Genomic DNA, 16,771 nt, shown 5'->3' on the forward strand with positions numbered 1-16,771 from the left:
TACTCGTTACTCGGCTTCAACAATTATTTCCTAGCCAATCATGTCTCATTTTTACCCTCATATACTCCCTTTATACAGATTATTTTAAAATAGATCAAAAACTAATAATGTACTATATGTTGGCTAATTGAATTTAAATAAAATAATAGATCTCAACTCAATATCTTTTTTCTGCAAATATTTTACTATATATTTCTAAAAGTTAACTCATTTAAAACAATCATAATACCACATATAACCACTGTAATTTTAAAATGTTTAAATCATTCCTTAATTTCCCCAAATGCCTCATAATAATTTCCTATTTGGTTTGAAGACCTAATTGATATTTATAGAACATTCTTCCCATCAATAGCAGAATGCGTATTCTTTTCAAGTGCGCCCAAAACATTTGCCAAGATAAACTATATCATGGGCCATAAAACAAACCACAAAAAAATTTAAAAGCGCTGAAATCATACAAAGCATATTCCGTGACTATAGTTGGTTTGTTTGAACAGGATCCAAATTAGAGTTATATGTTACCTTTGAGTCTGCTGCTTGTTGACTAATTACATCACCACCAGCAGATCACCATTTCTTTTGAGATTAATTTTTCTTGTCAATATTGACAGAGCCAAGGAAACAGAGCCAATAGTTTTATCTGTCAAGAAATCAAATAATACTCAGAAAATAATCTGCAAATTTCCAGGCGTTATATCAAATTAAGTATACAGCCTTTAATTTTATCCTAATAATTTTACTTAGAAATTTAGAATTGCTGGTTTTGTGATTCTAGTTTTAATTTGTTGAATTTAATTTATAGGGGTCACCAGTAGAGCACAGGAGAGGGGAGTTTTCATTTTATGTTCATTTAAATCTTTAGTAGTTACAACTGCAATTTGGCTACCTTTTTTAAATATGAGTATAACTACAACAAACTGATAACTTCATTCTGCCTTTGATTGGGTCATTAGACCTTCCGTGTTATTTAATGACAATATTATGGGACAAGAGGTAATCACTGCCAAGGATATATCCCAAATTAGCATTTGCTAATGAATGAATGAAAATAAAGCAGTGTCTTTTACTTTCTCTCTTCTCTAATAATATCCTGGAGAATATCACCTTTTGTACTATATGAGAGTGCCTATCTTTTATTTATTACAGGATATGTTTCATTAGACTATTACATACTTGAATAACCCGAAAGGGCAGGCAGATAACATGAATATGTCAGTCATTCTGGGGTGAGTAACAGGGAAGGAGGGAACTATAGTGAAATAAAGAGTGGGTTTCCCACCTGAAGCCATCTCTACATATTTTGTCCGACAAAACATGCCTGCTGGGTGGGATTTGCCCCAGAGGGAGCTAATCAACTACCCCTATTCAATTCATAAACCTTTCCTTAAATTATTCCTACGGTTTACAGTGGCCAAGGCGTTTGGCTGTTATATGGCTTAGAGCTGTTATTTTCACTGTAGCTCTAAGTCTCTTTTCTGCCTCATGTTATTTATATGTCACGGTGTACCTCCTCCCGTTATTATTCTCATATTTCCTTCCTTATTTCTGTTCCTAACTTTTTTCTTCCTGTCTTTCCGACTTGCCTGTTGTATCCTTCACTCTCGCTCTCGGAATCAATGCAGTCAAGTCATGGTTGTCCAGAATGCAAGGTAGAGTTGGTTCTCTTTCAGTGTCAAGCTACGCTGTAATGTCTAGAGTTTTATTTTTTGCCTATTTGTGTACATTCACCTGCAGTTTGACTTGACAAAGATGTAATTTGCTTCTTTTTACGTGTTGGTATCTATTGAATTAGGCTACCAGCAAATTGTTCTGATTACATTACCGAACAGGTTTGGCATATGTGTGCCGTAGAACGTTGAAAAGTAGAAAATATTAAAAACAGAAAAATATGAAAAAGGAAACACCACCCTGAAATTAGATGTAACTGGTTTTCATATGTAATTTGTCCACTAAAATTCATTTAGCTTCTCATGTGATAACCATGGCTTAAGTTCTCCTGGGTCTTCTATTACAAATAAAAATAAAATCTAGAGTCATTTTTCACAAAAATTAACTGACCTTCCAGATTCACTGGGCATGAATCTCATCCTAAACACCGTAGCTCTTGAGTCTTTTTCCTTTAGTTAGACCTGATATTGAAACATTTCCATGCCTTTATACCTTCTGCACCACAAAGGCATTGCCATGCAATAGGATGCCATAGTCGGCCTTCTCTAGCACACTGGCAACAACATAAGAGCATCCTCCTTTCTGTGCCATTAGTAGGAAACTGTTTTCTAATAGAGCTCATAATGTGGTACATCATCCCATGGTCATCTAAGGGTATCTTTTAGATACATAACTAAGAGCATGCTTTTGCACATCTCATTACATTATATATTAAATGCATTGGTTGGTTGGGGAGGTGAATCTTGCACCATCTGTAGCAATGGGTGATGGGAATTTTAATGCCACCCAGAATATTAATGGTACAGGATTTGTTTTTGTCTGCAACATTAAAATTTGACATCTTTAGTAATCCTGACAAGCTGATGCCCAAAAGAGGTTGTTTCTGCTTTGAAAGGCATAGATATTTAAATATTGTAAGGACTAGGATTAGTCACCACACCCTTTCTAGTGGCCAGAAAGGTTGTGTTTCCTTGCACACATAACCATGGTAAATTTGATACTGTGACAGATTGCTTGATATGACATCCTTCTCAGGACAGCATCCAGATCTCTCATCCAGATTGGTCTCAGACCGAAATGCAAAATTATTCAGTTGAAAGAGACAGTGTCATTTTAAAGCTTTTTTTTTTTTTAAGATTTTATTTATTTATTTGACAGAGAGAGAGAGAGAGATCACAAGTAGGCAGACAGGCAGGCAGAGGGAGAGGGAGAAGCAGGCTCCCTGCTGAGCACAGAGCCCGATGTGGGGCTCGATCCCAGGACCCTGGGATCATGACCTGAGCCGAAGGCAGACGCCTAACCATATGAGCCACCCAGGCATCCCGAGATAGTGTCATTTTAGAACAGACATTATCAGTCACTTTATTCAGAACCTTCCTATCCTTTATCTAGAGAAACTGAGGGGAAATTGTCAGAATGACAATAATTATCAGTATTTAATTTAGAAGAGAGCATGTTTTGTAAACATAAATAATGCTTGAAACAGTCTGGGGTGTGCTGGTTACAATTTCAAAGATCTAGAAGTCACTTTCTCATCCTATGTTTCATCTAGAGGTCACTTCCATCATCTCTTTGAGAACTGTCAATGCAAGAAGGAACAATAATGACAAGGTACTGACATTTTAATTTTGGCTGAGGAGGCCAGTGAATAAAGTCCTAAAGAGCTTGGGTTTGGATTTCAGCCCTGCCTCTTAGAAGTTGTGAGGTTTCTCTGAAACGACTTCCTCTTCTGCTAAATAATAATAATAACTCCCCTCCCAGGTTTTTTGTAAAACACAGAGTAATACACCAAAAGTGATAAGCGTAATGTCTGACACGTAATAGGCTCTCAATAAATGGTGCTTGGTATTATTGTCAGTATTACGTACAATTACACTCTCTTAGGGCATACCACTTAGAATTTCCCAAAGCAACTATAAAATTGGCCTAAAATTGTTGTGATATGTGTATATATACAAATATATATAATTTATATACAGGAAATATATATATACATTTAAATTGAGGTGAAGAACTTTAGATTGCAGGGTAGAGTATAGGGAAGACAACCTAGACACTTCAGCTTATGAAGGCTGCAATTAAGAAAGTTGATGGATTATTCTTATTTTATGATTGGCTATATCAGGTCGCCAGTGGTCAGTTATTCCTACAAAAAAGTGATGCGGAATGCTTGGGCTACAGAATTATACAAAAGCATTTAACGGTATATAGGAAACCAAACAACTTTGTTTTCTTCGATCATAAAATGTACCACACTTGTCATTCTTAAAATTAAAAAAAAAAGAAAGAAAGAAAGTCCTGTTCACTGATAAGAATTTCACTGGTCCAATTTTCTCATCTCTCATTTCCTCTTCCCACCCTCGGATCAATATACTCAGAAGCTCTGAAAGCCCAGCTGTAAGCCCTGAGATGAAAGGAAACAGGAAAGAGCCTATAAAGAGTGCATGAACTCAATACTTGTCCCTGGCTAACTAAGAAATGGAAATGAGCATATCTGAAGGATCTCATTCTGGTTTTCTCTCATTACACTGTTTGACAAAGTGCAGGCTTTTTGCCACGAATGAGATTTTGCTCTGACTGAAGCTGATTTTCACTATCATGATACCTGGAAGTTCAGTTCCAGCGTGGACTTTCTCTAAACCGCCTTGTTAGCATATCAGACTATTCCCTCCAGGACCTCTATAAAGCAGGTACAGGTGTTGCATGCATTTACAATTCAAAGGCCAGAGCTTGTTTCATTTCAATAGATTTTAAGGGGAAAAAAATAGAAGTATATTTTAAGGACCCAATGCAATAAACATCTCTTTAGCACAAACTGTTCCAAACACTGTGTGAGGTGCTGAGGGTAGAACTGACAAATGGCCACATAGGCTCTGACTTCAGGGAGCACAGACAATCAAGTGATGTGCCAAAAACACACTACTGCACAGAAGAATAGGGCTTATAAAACGGGATATTATCTGAGCTGCTTTCTAAATTAAAGGAAAATCCTTAGAAGAATAATTAAAAATAAATTGTGCGTGTGTGTGTGTGTGTGTGTGTATAATTTCCAATAAAGGAAAACCAAATAAAACAAGAGAAATGAAAACCTTCAATATTTTAGATAATTCTATGAAAGCAAAATACAAAGACGTCATCATATTCCATTCATTCATCTTTCTTATTTTTTTTTGAAATTAAAAAGAGAAACTCAGAAAACTCTTTTTCTGCTAATATAGGGGAGAATAATTGAATTTCAAGTATCTTTTTCTGTCTGTCTTAAAAGTATTATCTACTTATGAGAACGTAACTGGTCAATAATTTAAAAAATGAAAGAGAAAAGAAGTTAGTCAAAACTTCAAGGAAATGAGGGTTAATTTTTTTATTAGCACCGTGCCCCATCTTGATTAATTGACTTTTTATTTTCCCTTCTTAAAAAACTTCTCTGATTATTAGATACGGCCTAATTGTCCTACTATAATATCATTATTGCGATTTTCCCGTGAGGGAATATAGTGTGTTTTCCAGACAAAGAAGGGAAAGGAAAATGAACTCTACTTTTTTCTCAACCTAATTTATGCTCACATTTAAGAATCCCACTGCTAACCTGCTCATCTTCAACTTGTCAGTCCAGATTTTGATGTGGTTGTGAGAAGTGCTGAGTTTTCAATTTTGTAAAGTGGCAGCACAGCCCATTGGGATCATGCTCAAGATGGTCAGTTCGTGGTAGTTATAAAGCAAGTGTTATTGAAGGAATGGCTTTGTGCGATCATCTCTGCATAACATTCAAGTCCAAAAAAAAAAAAAAAACTGCACAGGATTGCATTATCATTTACACAGTTCCACCAGAAATAGTGGAGGCAAGTTGTGAATTCCTACATTAATCCAGACCTTGAGTCTGGAGAGAATTGAAGAATCAAACTCACTAATAACCTAAAATTCCCCCCAACTGTGGTTATTTCTGAGCGGATCTGGGCAAGAATAAATATTTGTAGTGATTATCCTTCATTCCACAACACTCTTTTAGGATATACTAGTCAGAATTTCCCTAAACAACTCTAACGCTGGCCTAATTTTTTATGATATGTGTATATATACACACATATTGTATGTAATTTCTATTACACATATAGGAGAGCAACCAGTTTCCCTATGTTTGAATCATGGTCCTACCAGTTAATAACTATGCAGCCTTTCCAACATACCTTAATTCTACTGAGCTTCATTTTTTTCCATCCAGTCTCATAGAATTGCCATGAGGATTAAATGAGTTAACACATAAGAAGCTTTTAGAACTCTGCTTGGGAAAAACTAAGCTTTTAATGAATGTTAGCTATTTTTATTTTAATGTGCTTACTTTATAAATTGCTTTTTCATACATGAATTAAGAACTTTTGCTAAATGTAAAAGTGAAAAAAATGACAAAATATGCAGGTGAAAAATTATAGTAACAATTATTCATAGATTCAGAAAAGATGATGAATAATGAATTCTTTGGAAGACATTTAAATATTACAGACTATTTTCATATATATTGACATATCTAGGATTTTAGTGAAGTACTTGAGTTTGCATTTGACATTAATTACCATCTTTTTAAAAAGTTATGCATTTAATTTTTCAGCATTGGAAAAAAATAATTTACTACTATTCCAGTGTATTATGAATCTTATCCTTATGTTTCCTCACGATCTCATTACCTTAGTAACAAAGGCCAAAACAAATAGAAGCCTTAAAACTTACACTGCCATGCGTTTTTCTTCTAAGTATACCTGCCTAGAAAAGTAGCCGTGAATTCTAAAGGAGTAACCAAGGCTTGCCATTATCTTGAAAATGGTCACATCCATTCTTCCTATGTCATCATAAAAAAAATCAAAAACATAAGCTATAAAGGAACATAGTTTACCAAAGTTATTTTGAATTTGTATTGTAAAATATTTCAAAAATCACTGAAAATTATAGAAAATAACAAATACCTGTGTTCTTGCCATTTAGTTCCATCAAATTTTAATATTTTGCTATCTAGGCTTCATTTTTTTAATTAAAAATATTTTATAAGTACCCTCTGAAGCCCTCTGAAACCATTCCCCTGTCCACCTGAGATAACCACAAAATAGAATTTATTACCTATAATTCCCAAACTGTGTTACGATATTTTTATATGTTTATTTTATATCCATGTATTCATAAACAGTTTACTGTATTATTTCATAGGATTTTAATTTTAAATCACGATAACTATAGTTATCCTTCTGTACATTTTTTGCTCAACTTTTTTCAAGATTTATCCATCTTAATATATGGAAGTGTATATTTATTTTAACTGCTGCTTACTATTTCATTGAAAGAATATATCATAATGTATTTATATATTATCTTATTAACTTGCTATAGAAACAATGTTACGATGAATGTTCTTGAACACATTCCTTGTGCACAGGTGGGAAAACTGTAAGGTGGAAGAAGACAAAGTAGAATTGTCTAGGTTATTTGGGTCCATAAACTTAAACTTCACCAGTTTCATCTAAAATTCATCTAAAAACTGTGTACAAATTTATACTGTCTACAGTCTATTAGAATTCCTGTTTCTTTAAATCCTCACATATGCATTTCCTCCAAATTTTTTGCAATTTGTCTTGAATGAAAAAATGGTCAAATCCTGCTCTTATTTTTACACAAATGAGTTGGTTAGAAGTGATGAGAGCGATGCTCTATTTCTTAAATTGGATTCAATTCACAATGGCTGACACATGGGGCCTTGGCAAACGTAAGTTCAGTGGTTTCCAATCTGCACCTTAGACTTACCTGGGAGATTTAAAAAAATTCTGATACTCAAACCTCACCCCAGACCTACTAAATCAGGATCTCCTTGGAGGTGCAGAGCAGAGAAATATGGATGCAGCGCTGGGCCCTACTTGGTAGCCTCAGAACTCAGATTCCTAGGTGATCCCAATATGCAGTCAATGTTGGGAATTAATGCTGTTGCGTGTGGCTGATAAGAAAGAGAATAAAGCTGAAGAGAGAAGACATTCTAAAAGTGAGTGGTGAACTAGAGCTTGATTCTCAGTAGCTCTATCTAGAACGGATAGAGTAAATTAGTGCTTGGGAAACAGTAGGAGGCATTCCAGGATGTGGCAGTGCTAGAGACCAGGAACTAGCAAGTGAGTCAGCCCATAGTTAGGAATAGAACAACAAATCAAGGGTCAGGATCCTGTCCCTTTAGAAAAGACAACGTGTAAAATCAGAGCACATGAAAGAACTCCAGATGAGTAGGTTGATTTTCAGGACTCTGCTGCCCACTGGAGCTGAAGTATTATCTAGGAGCTCAGCTATAAGGTTAGGCAGAAAATTCGGGAAAAAGGCAGTGAGGATTGGATGAAGACCTCATCTGTGTGGGTAACATTGGCTAATAGCAAACAACAATAATTCCAACCCCATCAGCTGGTTGATGTCAGTTATAGATGTTCTGTTTGTCTTAATTAGAATAGGTTTGGGATATAAACTTCTAACTGTTGCTCAGAGGGAATGGAAAAGTCAAGGAAAAATTCAAATGCCCCAAGTTATAAGGAATGAGGAACTATTTTGATCTGGTTTATAATGATTTATCTGGGCTATTGACATAAACTAAGAATTTATATTTAATTGCTTTATAACTAAATATCCTACTTTACTAAGAGTGTCAAAATATACTTTAAATACAAGGTAACAAAAGTTCATGGATTTTCAGCTATAGCAACAAACATTTCTCATCCTTTCCTCAGTCAAAACAATTATTATAATTTTAAATAGAAAAAAAAAAAGAAAGACCATTTGGCTTTGTGGACACGATTAGAAGTAAAACTATTGGAAAGTGAAATACCAAATTATTATTTAAGGGAAATACTTAAATTATTATTGATGTTACCATATAGTTCATGCAGTTGTCTCCTGCATTCAGGAAAGAGAAAGGTTCTAAAATTATGGTATAGTTAGAACACCTAAAAGCTTTTCTTTAAAAACTACTTTAGAGCAAATAAAACTAAAGGCATCCAACGTATTTTTAAATTGTCATTTTGTATTCAACTTAAAGTAAGGTTTTAGACAGGAAGGTGATGGGATGATTGCATAATGATTTAAAACAAAATATCATCTTAAAATGTCTGCATGCCCTTCCAGCTGACTATGAAGTCATCAGTTAAAGTGAATAATCAAGATAACTCTTTTTTTTTCTTCTAATTCAGTGCTGAGTACAAGAGGAGGACTAAATATGTTCAAAAAAGTCTTAATCCTGAGTGGAATCAAACAGTAATTTATAAAAGTATCTCCATGGAACAGGTATGCAATGATTAATTTTCTATGTGAGAGTTTTCGGCTAATATTAGAAATCCGATGACAAAATTATTGCAAGACTGTGGTCTATCAATTTTGCCACACAAACAAAAAGAAATGAGTAAAATACAAATAATAAATGTAGCCAGTGAAAGGAAATGGATACAGTGCAAAGTTACCATGAGTGTAAATGTGTGCATTTTGACAAAGCAGCCAAAAAATAAATAAGACCAATGGAACATTTGCCATCAATTATTGCAAAATCTTAATATTTCAACAGCCTGGGCCACATTTATCATATTTTAAGGGAAAATATTTTCCAACTGGCCATATACTTTTTATAAATTTTGGTCAATCACTTTCATTTTTTTCCAGTTTTACTGAGAAAATTGACATAATACATTGTATAAGTTTATGGTATACACCATAATGATTTGATATGTATATATTGCAAAAATAATAGGTGGCTGTATTTTGACTTTCACAAACAATACAAAGAAAATATTCAGTGTATATGAATGTGTTATTGCTCCAGGCAACATTTTAGGAATTCATCTCTTCTCTAAATCGAGGCCTCTTAAGAACCTGGCGTTGTGGGGCTAAATTGTACAGACCAAGACATACAGATGACTAGCCTAAAGGATTTTAAAGGAGATTTATGATTTGTCCTCTGGAAGATTTCTAATTTGATTATGAAGTTGAAGCTGGGTACAAATTGTAATCTGGGTTCTTGAATTTAAAATAAGTTAAATTTACCTGCAGAAATTAGAGAATGCTACTATATTTTTTGGTGATTTACTAAAACCAAAAAACTCCAATCTAAATATTTTATCCAAATAACCTAGACAGTTTTTCATCCTTTAAATTCCATGTATTTAAAGAGCATTTATAGATTCTACTTTTTTTTTTTTTTATAAAAATCGAGAGTGGGGGCTTAGAATAACAGGGAATTAGTAAAAGTTTGAGGTCTCATGAACAAACAGTAGGTTGGACTATAAAATCATTGATATTTTATATAATATTTGATATAAACCTACATTTTAGATAAAATCTGAAGACTTTTTACACAAATGGAAAGAGTTCAAGGAAGTGAAAATAAATGAATCTATAATAGAGTGTGATGAAAATTTGTGGGGTTAATAACATTTTGATTTAAACTATAGCTCAAGAAGAAAACACTGGAGGTGACAGTCTGGGATTATGATAGATTTTCTTCCAATGACTTTCTTGGTGAGGTGAGCATCTGATTTCCTTTTCTTCATTTGCTTTCATTATAAACCACCAATTAAAATTTATTGATACAAGCATATTTCTTAAGCTTATTAGATAATCATTTTGGTTAAAACCCCTTGGTGGATAGGATATATTTCCTGATTTATTCTTTGACTGGATGAATAGTAATTTGAGAAATGGTTTTCACTCTATCATTTGATGTACTTTATAACTAATTTGTAGATGAATTATTGTTTTGCTGGTAGATATATAATCATGCTGTGAATCCAAATTTGAGATAAATTATTATAAAATGAGCTAGATTTTTAAAATGCATTTTCAGGTATTTAATTGCTCTTCTTCACTGCATCTATCAATGACTTGATATGGCATTCTGCATTGTTTATTTCTTTTAAGTATCCCATGAAAAATCTCTCAAAATATTTTACGAGGCAAAATAGAAGTAGGAGAAAACAATAAAAATCAGTTTTATATAAGTTCACATGGAATCTACCCTAATCATGAAATCTGGCAGAGTCAGATCCTGTTTTTTTTTTTTAATCTATAGTATTTCAAAAAATATATTTAGTAATCTTTACTTAAAGCAGAAGTTATGAATTAATGTTAAAAAATAAATCCTCTCCAAAAATAAAATAACACCTAGACAATATGATGTCCCTTCCCAGAAACAATAGAAAACAGTTGTTTAGTCTAGGTGACACGAGACCTTGTTTGGTTCCAAGACTCCACACTTTTCTTTACTATCAAAATTAGGCCATTTGACCTTTACTTGCAGGCTCCATGCTGGTACAGTCCCTGGCACTAATCTTGATCTTTGGACAGTTCTAGAATGCAGTATTCTATCAGACTTAATGTCTCATTTCAGAAAACTGATTTATTATAGTCCTTGTAATTTATTGTTGACATGAACCTAGAGCATATATCCATTGTGTTGGTTCTCATTTTTTTTATTTCTCATCAAATTTAAAAATGCCAGCAATTGTAAAATGGGATATTACTCATGAACCACTAAGAAAGAAAAAAATGCTGCCAGTCAAACCATGATACAGTGCTTTCTCATCATAAATTGTTAGTCATATCCCTATTTCAAATATGAGTTAAAGTATGTTTTAAAATACAGGGAATTAGTAATTGCAAATTACCCATTCTTTTTTAGTTTGTCCCTCTCCTAACTAAAAGCAATCTTTAAAAATGATATCCGAGTTTAAAAAAAAAAGATATCCAAGTTTAGTACTAAAATGTGTTCATTTAGTAAAAGAGAGCTTTCATTCATAAAGAGATTGAGTTGTGACTACCTTTTCACATCATCTCCAAATAATTTATAGTCGAAGATCTTATGCAGTTCAGTTTAATCAAATGTTCATTTTAAAATATATATATATTTATTTTAGAGAGAGAGTACACAGTGGGGAGGGGCAATGGGAGAGCAGAGCAGAGCCCAATGTGGGGCTCGATCTCACAACCCTGAGATCATGACCTGAGCCAAAACCAAGAGTCTGATGCCCAACCAACTACACCACCCAGGTGCCCCTAATCAAATGTTTATTAAGCATCTAATATGCACAAGATGTTGTTCCCAATGTCATGGGTAAAGAAAAATGAGGAGGACAGCCTTGTCATCCTCAAAGTCATACTATGTCTTTTGGCTTATATCCTTGAGTAAATTTCAGATCACAGATAAAAGTAATGGATGAATTATATCAATTTCATTGACTTACTGCATTTTTTCAGGTATTGATTGATTTATCTAGCACATCTCATCTCGATAACACTCCAAGATGGTATTCTCTCAAAGAACAGACTGAAAGTATTGATCATGGCAAGGCTCATTCCAGCCAGGGCAGCCAACAGTCTCCAAAACCATCTGTCATCAAAAGCAGAAGCCATGGTATCTTCCCTGACCCATCCAAGGGTAGGAGATATTTCAAGTAGAAAAAGCTTTTTTCTATTTGTTCACTCAGTAACTTCTTGAATATGAGTGCCTGTGTATTTAATATATTTTACAATGTTGGATTCTATTGGAAAGTATGTAATATAATATCCTGCAAACAGTAATGGATATGGAATCAGGAAAAATGGGCTTTAGTTTCAGATCAGCGCATTATCAGGTTTATGACTTCATGATCTTCACCTCTTCGACTCTGGTTTTCAACCAGTACAACGGAGGGAGTTGGGCTGTATGAGCTGTTGGATTATTTCCAGCTCTCAAAATCCATGATAATACGATTTTATCAAATATGTTGGGGTATTTCATAAAGAAAAATAAGAATCCTCAACAGTCCATTGACTAGACATACTCATCATTACCATTTATGCATATTTCTTCTCATTGTTTAAACCCCTATTTTTCATAGGTATATTCTTACTCATATATTATATATGTAATATATGAGCATATATAATTTTGCATCCTGCTTTTTACTTACCATACCAAGAACATTTTCCCTATGTCACCAAAACAACTGGTGTGTTGAAATTTACCTAAACCTTTCCTAAATGTTGGCCTCGAGCTAATGCTATGATTTTTTTAAACCACTATCATTATTTTTGAAATGGTAATGTTATACATTGGGTTTGGCAATATGCACAGCATTCCCATTTGAATGGGCTTTTCCTTTGAGAGGTTCATTGCCGATTATCCTACCACACAACATCAATCTTCACCATAAACCGAGTTACTGCCTAGATGAGATAACCATGTAGTATTTTACCTAGGCACACTGAACTATTTTTAAGTGTCAACTCTAAATGTTTATACTGGACCTGAGTATTGCTCCCTTCTCTCCTCAGAAAGTACATCAAATTGAAAAGTGCTTCTTTGCACATTAGAAAGGAATGGGTCACAGGTGCAAGTGTTCTCGGAGATGGAAAACCACGAGGCCGAGTCCAGTAGGCCACTGAGTTGATATGACAAACCACAGGCTACCATGAGGGCTACAGATGACTTGTGAATGAGCTTTATAGATCATTTATGGATCCCACTTGGCCAGATCAACTCTGCCCTGATTAACTTCCTGGAAGATCATTAGCATAAAGACCTCTCTCTCTGTCTCTCTCTCTCTCTGATGGCCATAGTAAATGTGGGATCTCTATATACATTCTCTGAAATCCCCTGAGACACGATTCTCCAGTCTCCACTGTTAATGTGTCCTGGTGACGCACACCCCTCCATCCGGGCATTCCCTGCATTTTCACTGGAAACTCCTCTGTGGCCGTGGGAGCCTCTTGTCTCTTGCCTGGTCCCTCCTAGAATTAGCAGTTGCTTGGCGATACGGAAAGTTAACATACGCATTTCCATGAGGCTAGTTAGATGTGTGTCCTCTTCTCAGACTTCTGTCTTCTCGACATGATTATCCTTTTGACGTTCCTCCCCACAACTGTTCCCCCAACGTTTAATCACATCGTCGAGTGACAAGCAGTTGCATAAATGAGCCCAAAAGGAAACAGAATTAACATAAATCTTAGTCTCAAATTATGTGAGACCAAGCTTGCCAGGGGGAACGCTGGAGCGCTGTTAACTCACGTCTCACCCTCTTGTAACCAGACATGCAGGTTCCCACCATTGAGAAATCCCACAGTAGTCCCGGTAGCTCGAAATCCTCCTCCGAAGGCCACCTGCGCTCTCACGGACCGTCGCGCAGTCAGAGCAAAACCAGCGTCACCCAGAGCCACCTGGAAGATGCAGGGGCTGCCATAGCTGCTGCCGAAGCGACAGTGCAGCAGCTCCGCCTGCAACCAAGTAAAAGACGCAAATAAATTCCTCAGCATGGCAGCTTAGTGTTGTTCATCTGTCGCCTCTCTCTCCTGCTGTCCTTCCCCGTTCGCTTTCCGTGTTCTGGCAGACCCTGCTCCCTCCATCCTCTGTCCCTCTGTCCGTGTCACAACAGTACCAAGACATAAATCTGCTCTTTCTTACTTCGATTTTTCGTTTCGTTTATTTATTTACGTGGACGGCAATAAAACTGGCTGTTTCCCCTCTGTCTCCGCCATCCCTCCAACCTGGCTCATAGTATTTGGTGGCTGTGTCTGTGACATTTGCAGGCAAAGCAGTGTCGTGTGTCCTTTTCGTGTGCGCTTAAATATCCTTGAGAATCTGGGAATTATGAGCACAAGTGGCTGCCAGTTTTCCAGGCGTTACACCAAAAAAAAAAAAAAAGCACACACACAAGCATTTAGAGCAGATTAGAGATGAGATTCTTGCATCTGAAAACACTCAAAAATTGTCGGGCAGAAGAGTAATGCGACCAACAGTCGAATTCTCCAGCCGAGGGGGGCGGGGGGGAGAAGGCCACTTCAAGCTTAGAAACCTTAATGAATTATGCATGTGAAATGTTGTAGCTTTCCATGTGGGAAACTTTCTAGTCTTTTAGTGGAAAAAAAAATCTGTGAAGAAAATCATGTCTTATATTTTCCAAAAAGTACATAATATTAATTATATGTGTAGACATATGTGATGAGGCCATGTCCCCTCATTAAGGAGCACAGTCGGGTCCATTCTGTTGGATCACACTTTGTATATGATATCAGAGAATTTATAGGCTATTTTCTTTTCTAACCACTGGAAGTCCTTATACAGGCAAGAGGCCGATTAAAGAATCACAACTCACCCATCTTAATTGCTGTATTTTCATTTAATTTGCGAAAATGTAGTCAGTCGATATGGAAAAACTGAACGAGTGCAGAGATCTTACAAACGGAGCTGCCCTTTTGCTTCCAAGCAGCCTTAGCCAGATCGTGGAGAGAGATCGATGTTATCCCCATCTCCCCAAGTCTTCATTTCCCGAGAAACAGCCAGTTTTAAGCCCTCTAGTGCTGTGCATGCGGTGTCGTTTTGGCATTTGAAAACACAGCCTCTTGAGATGGAGCAAAAGATCACTTCTGTTTGCATGAGTGACATTGAAGCTGGTTCCATCCGAGGATATGTACTCTGGGTTTCCATTCCACCCACACTGCCTCAGCAGCACATAAAAGCGGTCAGTCTAATCATGCCAGGAAGCAGCACAGACACAGCATAGCGGGCGTCCTCCCCATTCAGAGAACTCAGTCTGATAATCTGCCTCCACCAGCCAATGGCAACCAAGACCAAAGCCAGCTAGCCCTCAGGAAGGTGGTGTCTGATGGACCAGTCAAGCCAGAAGGAGGTGAGCAGAAAGGCGCTATGCAAAGCACACAGCAAGAACATCCCCCACATTTAAAGCCCTCATCTTTTAATTTTTTAGAGATTGTCTGATCAAATCTGTTTATCCACTTTTTGATGTGCTTTTGTGGGCATGGCATTTCAGGACTTCATCATCACTGTGTAAGTCCCCAAATCAGTCCCATAATATATGACTACAGTGATTTGTATTTTTCTATGCACTGGGCATCTTTTGACTTCTGTTGGGAACTAGATTAACAATATTCATATTGCAGAATGGAATGCATGCTACTAACCTAATCTGTTCAAGCATGACTATAAATATGTTGCATTGTGATAAAAGTTTAAACTGCTCAAAATTCAAATTAGCATACCAGTTGGAATGTAGATCAGTTTTTGTTGCATATTATTTCAAGTGTAACTTTTTAAAACTTCAGTGGATTCTGGAAATCCTTAGAGGAAAGTAAGGGGAAAATTGTTAATGCACTAATTCACCTTTACATGGTGAAAGTTCTCTCTTGATCCTACAAACAGACATTTTCCACTCATGTTTCCATAGCTGTTAAGTGTATCAGATGTGTTGGGCATGTGAATATCCAAGTGCCTGTGTAATAAATAAAGTATCTTTATTTCATTCATAAACTACTGGGTTCTGAGCCATTGTTATATGATGCAGCTTAAAATGAGTGTGTCAGTTTTTGCTTTCTCATTTGATTCCTTGCAATAGAGTATGGCTAGTTACTGTTCCATTGCTAGTGAGACCTCTATGATAGAACATTTTGGGAGTGGAACCAAGTTTGATGTTGAAACATCATTAGCTAGATGGAAAATTATGACCAAATGAAAGCACCAAGCGTACATAAACATGTGAGGGTGAATTGGGGTTGGGCTCTTCTAGGCAATACGTCCACAGTTTCTGGCTCCCACATCTGATCTACTCCACAGTCTTCTTGGGTTCCTGGATAGAGGAGGACAAATCCCCTGAGCCCTGGCTTTGGAGGTGCATCTAAACTTGATTCCGTAGCCGTGTTCAGAAAGGAAAACAAGTTTGTATCCATCCCTAGCCAGACCCCAACACTCCTGGAGTTTTCCCCAAAGAAAAGAGTATCACCACCAGTGATAGGAATCAAACGAGGGTGATTATAAAATTATCTTCAGATTTAATTCAAAAACACTTATAAAATAAAGGGTTTTAAAAAAATTGGATAGCGGTACCCCCTTAAGTCCCTTCCAACCCGAAAATATTTGATTTTACGATTCTCTACTTGTCCCCAAATTAAAATCAAGCTTTATACTTTCCTGTTGTATTTCCCTTAATTCTCCAAAAACTACCATTTTTAATACGTCCTTGTCCCAACAAATCAGATATTTAGGGGCAGTGGAAAATGTATGTGGCATAAAGCACAGTGATGTTTTCTGAATTAGCCAGGTAATTATCCCCTG

At 36.0% G+C, this 16,771-nt stretch overlaps 1 protein-coding gene across 1 annotated transcript in view; it reads left to right on the forward strand.

The window, feature by feature from the left end:
* Positions 1 to 16,771, forward strand: part of PCLO (piccolo presynaptic cytomatrix protein) — a 346,987-nt gene that overhangs the window by 282,197 nt on the left and 48,019 nt on the right. The window contains exons 17-21 of the mRNA XM_081800627.1: positions 1,626 to 1,652; positions 8,871 to 8,964; positions 10,122 to 10,193; positions 11,923 to 12,103; positions 13,736 to 13,930. Of these exons, the coding sequence (XP_081656753.1) occupies positions 1,626 to 1,652; positions 8,871 to 8,964; positions 10,122 to 10,193; positions 11,923 to 12,103; positions 13,736 to 13,930 (569 nt within the window). The remainder of the gene's footprint in view (positions 1 to 1,625; positions 1,653 to 8,870; positions 8,965 to 10,121; positions 10,194 to 11,922; positions 12,104 to 13,735; positions 13,931 to 16,771) is intronic.

The sequence above is a fragment of the Leptonychotes weddellii genome, chromosome 12 (genome assembly GCF_054177405.1).
Source record: "Leptonychotes weddellii isolate Sample4059 chromosome 12, ASM5417740v2, whole genome shotgun sequence".
NCBI classification, from domain to species: domain Eukaryota; kingdom Metazoa; phylum Chordata; class Mammalia; order Carnivora; family Phocidae; genus Leptonychotes; species Leptonychotes weddellii.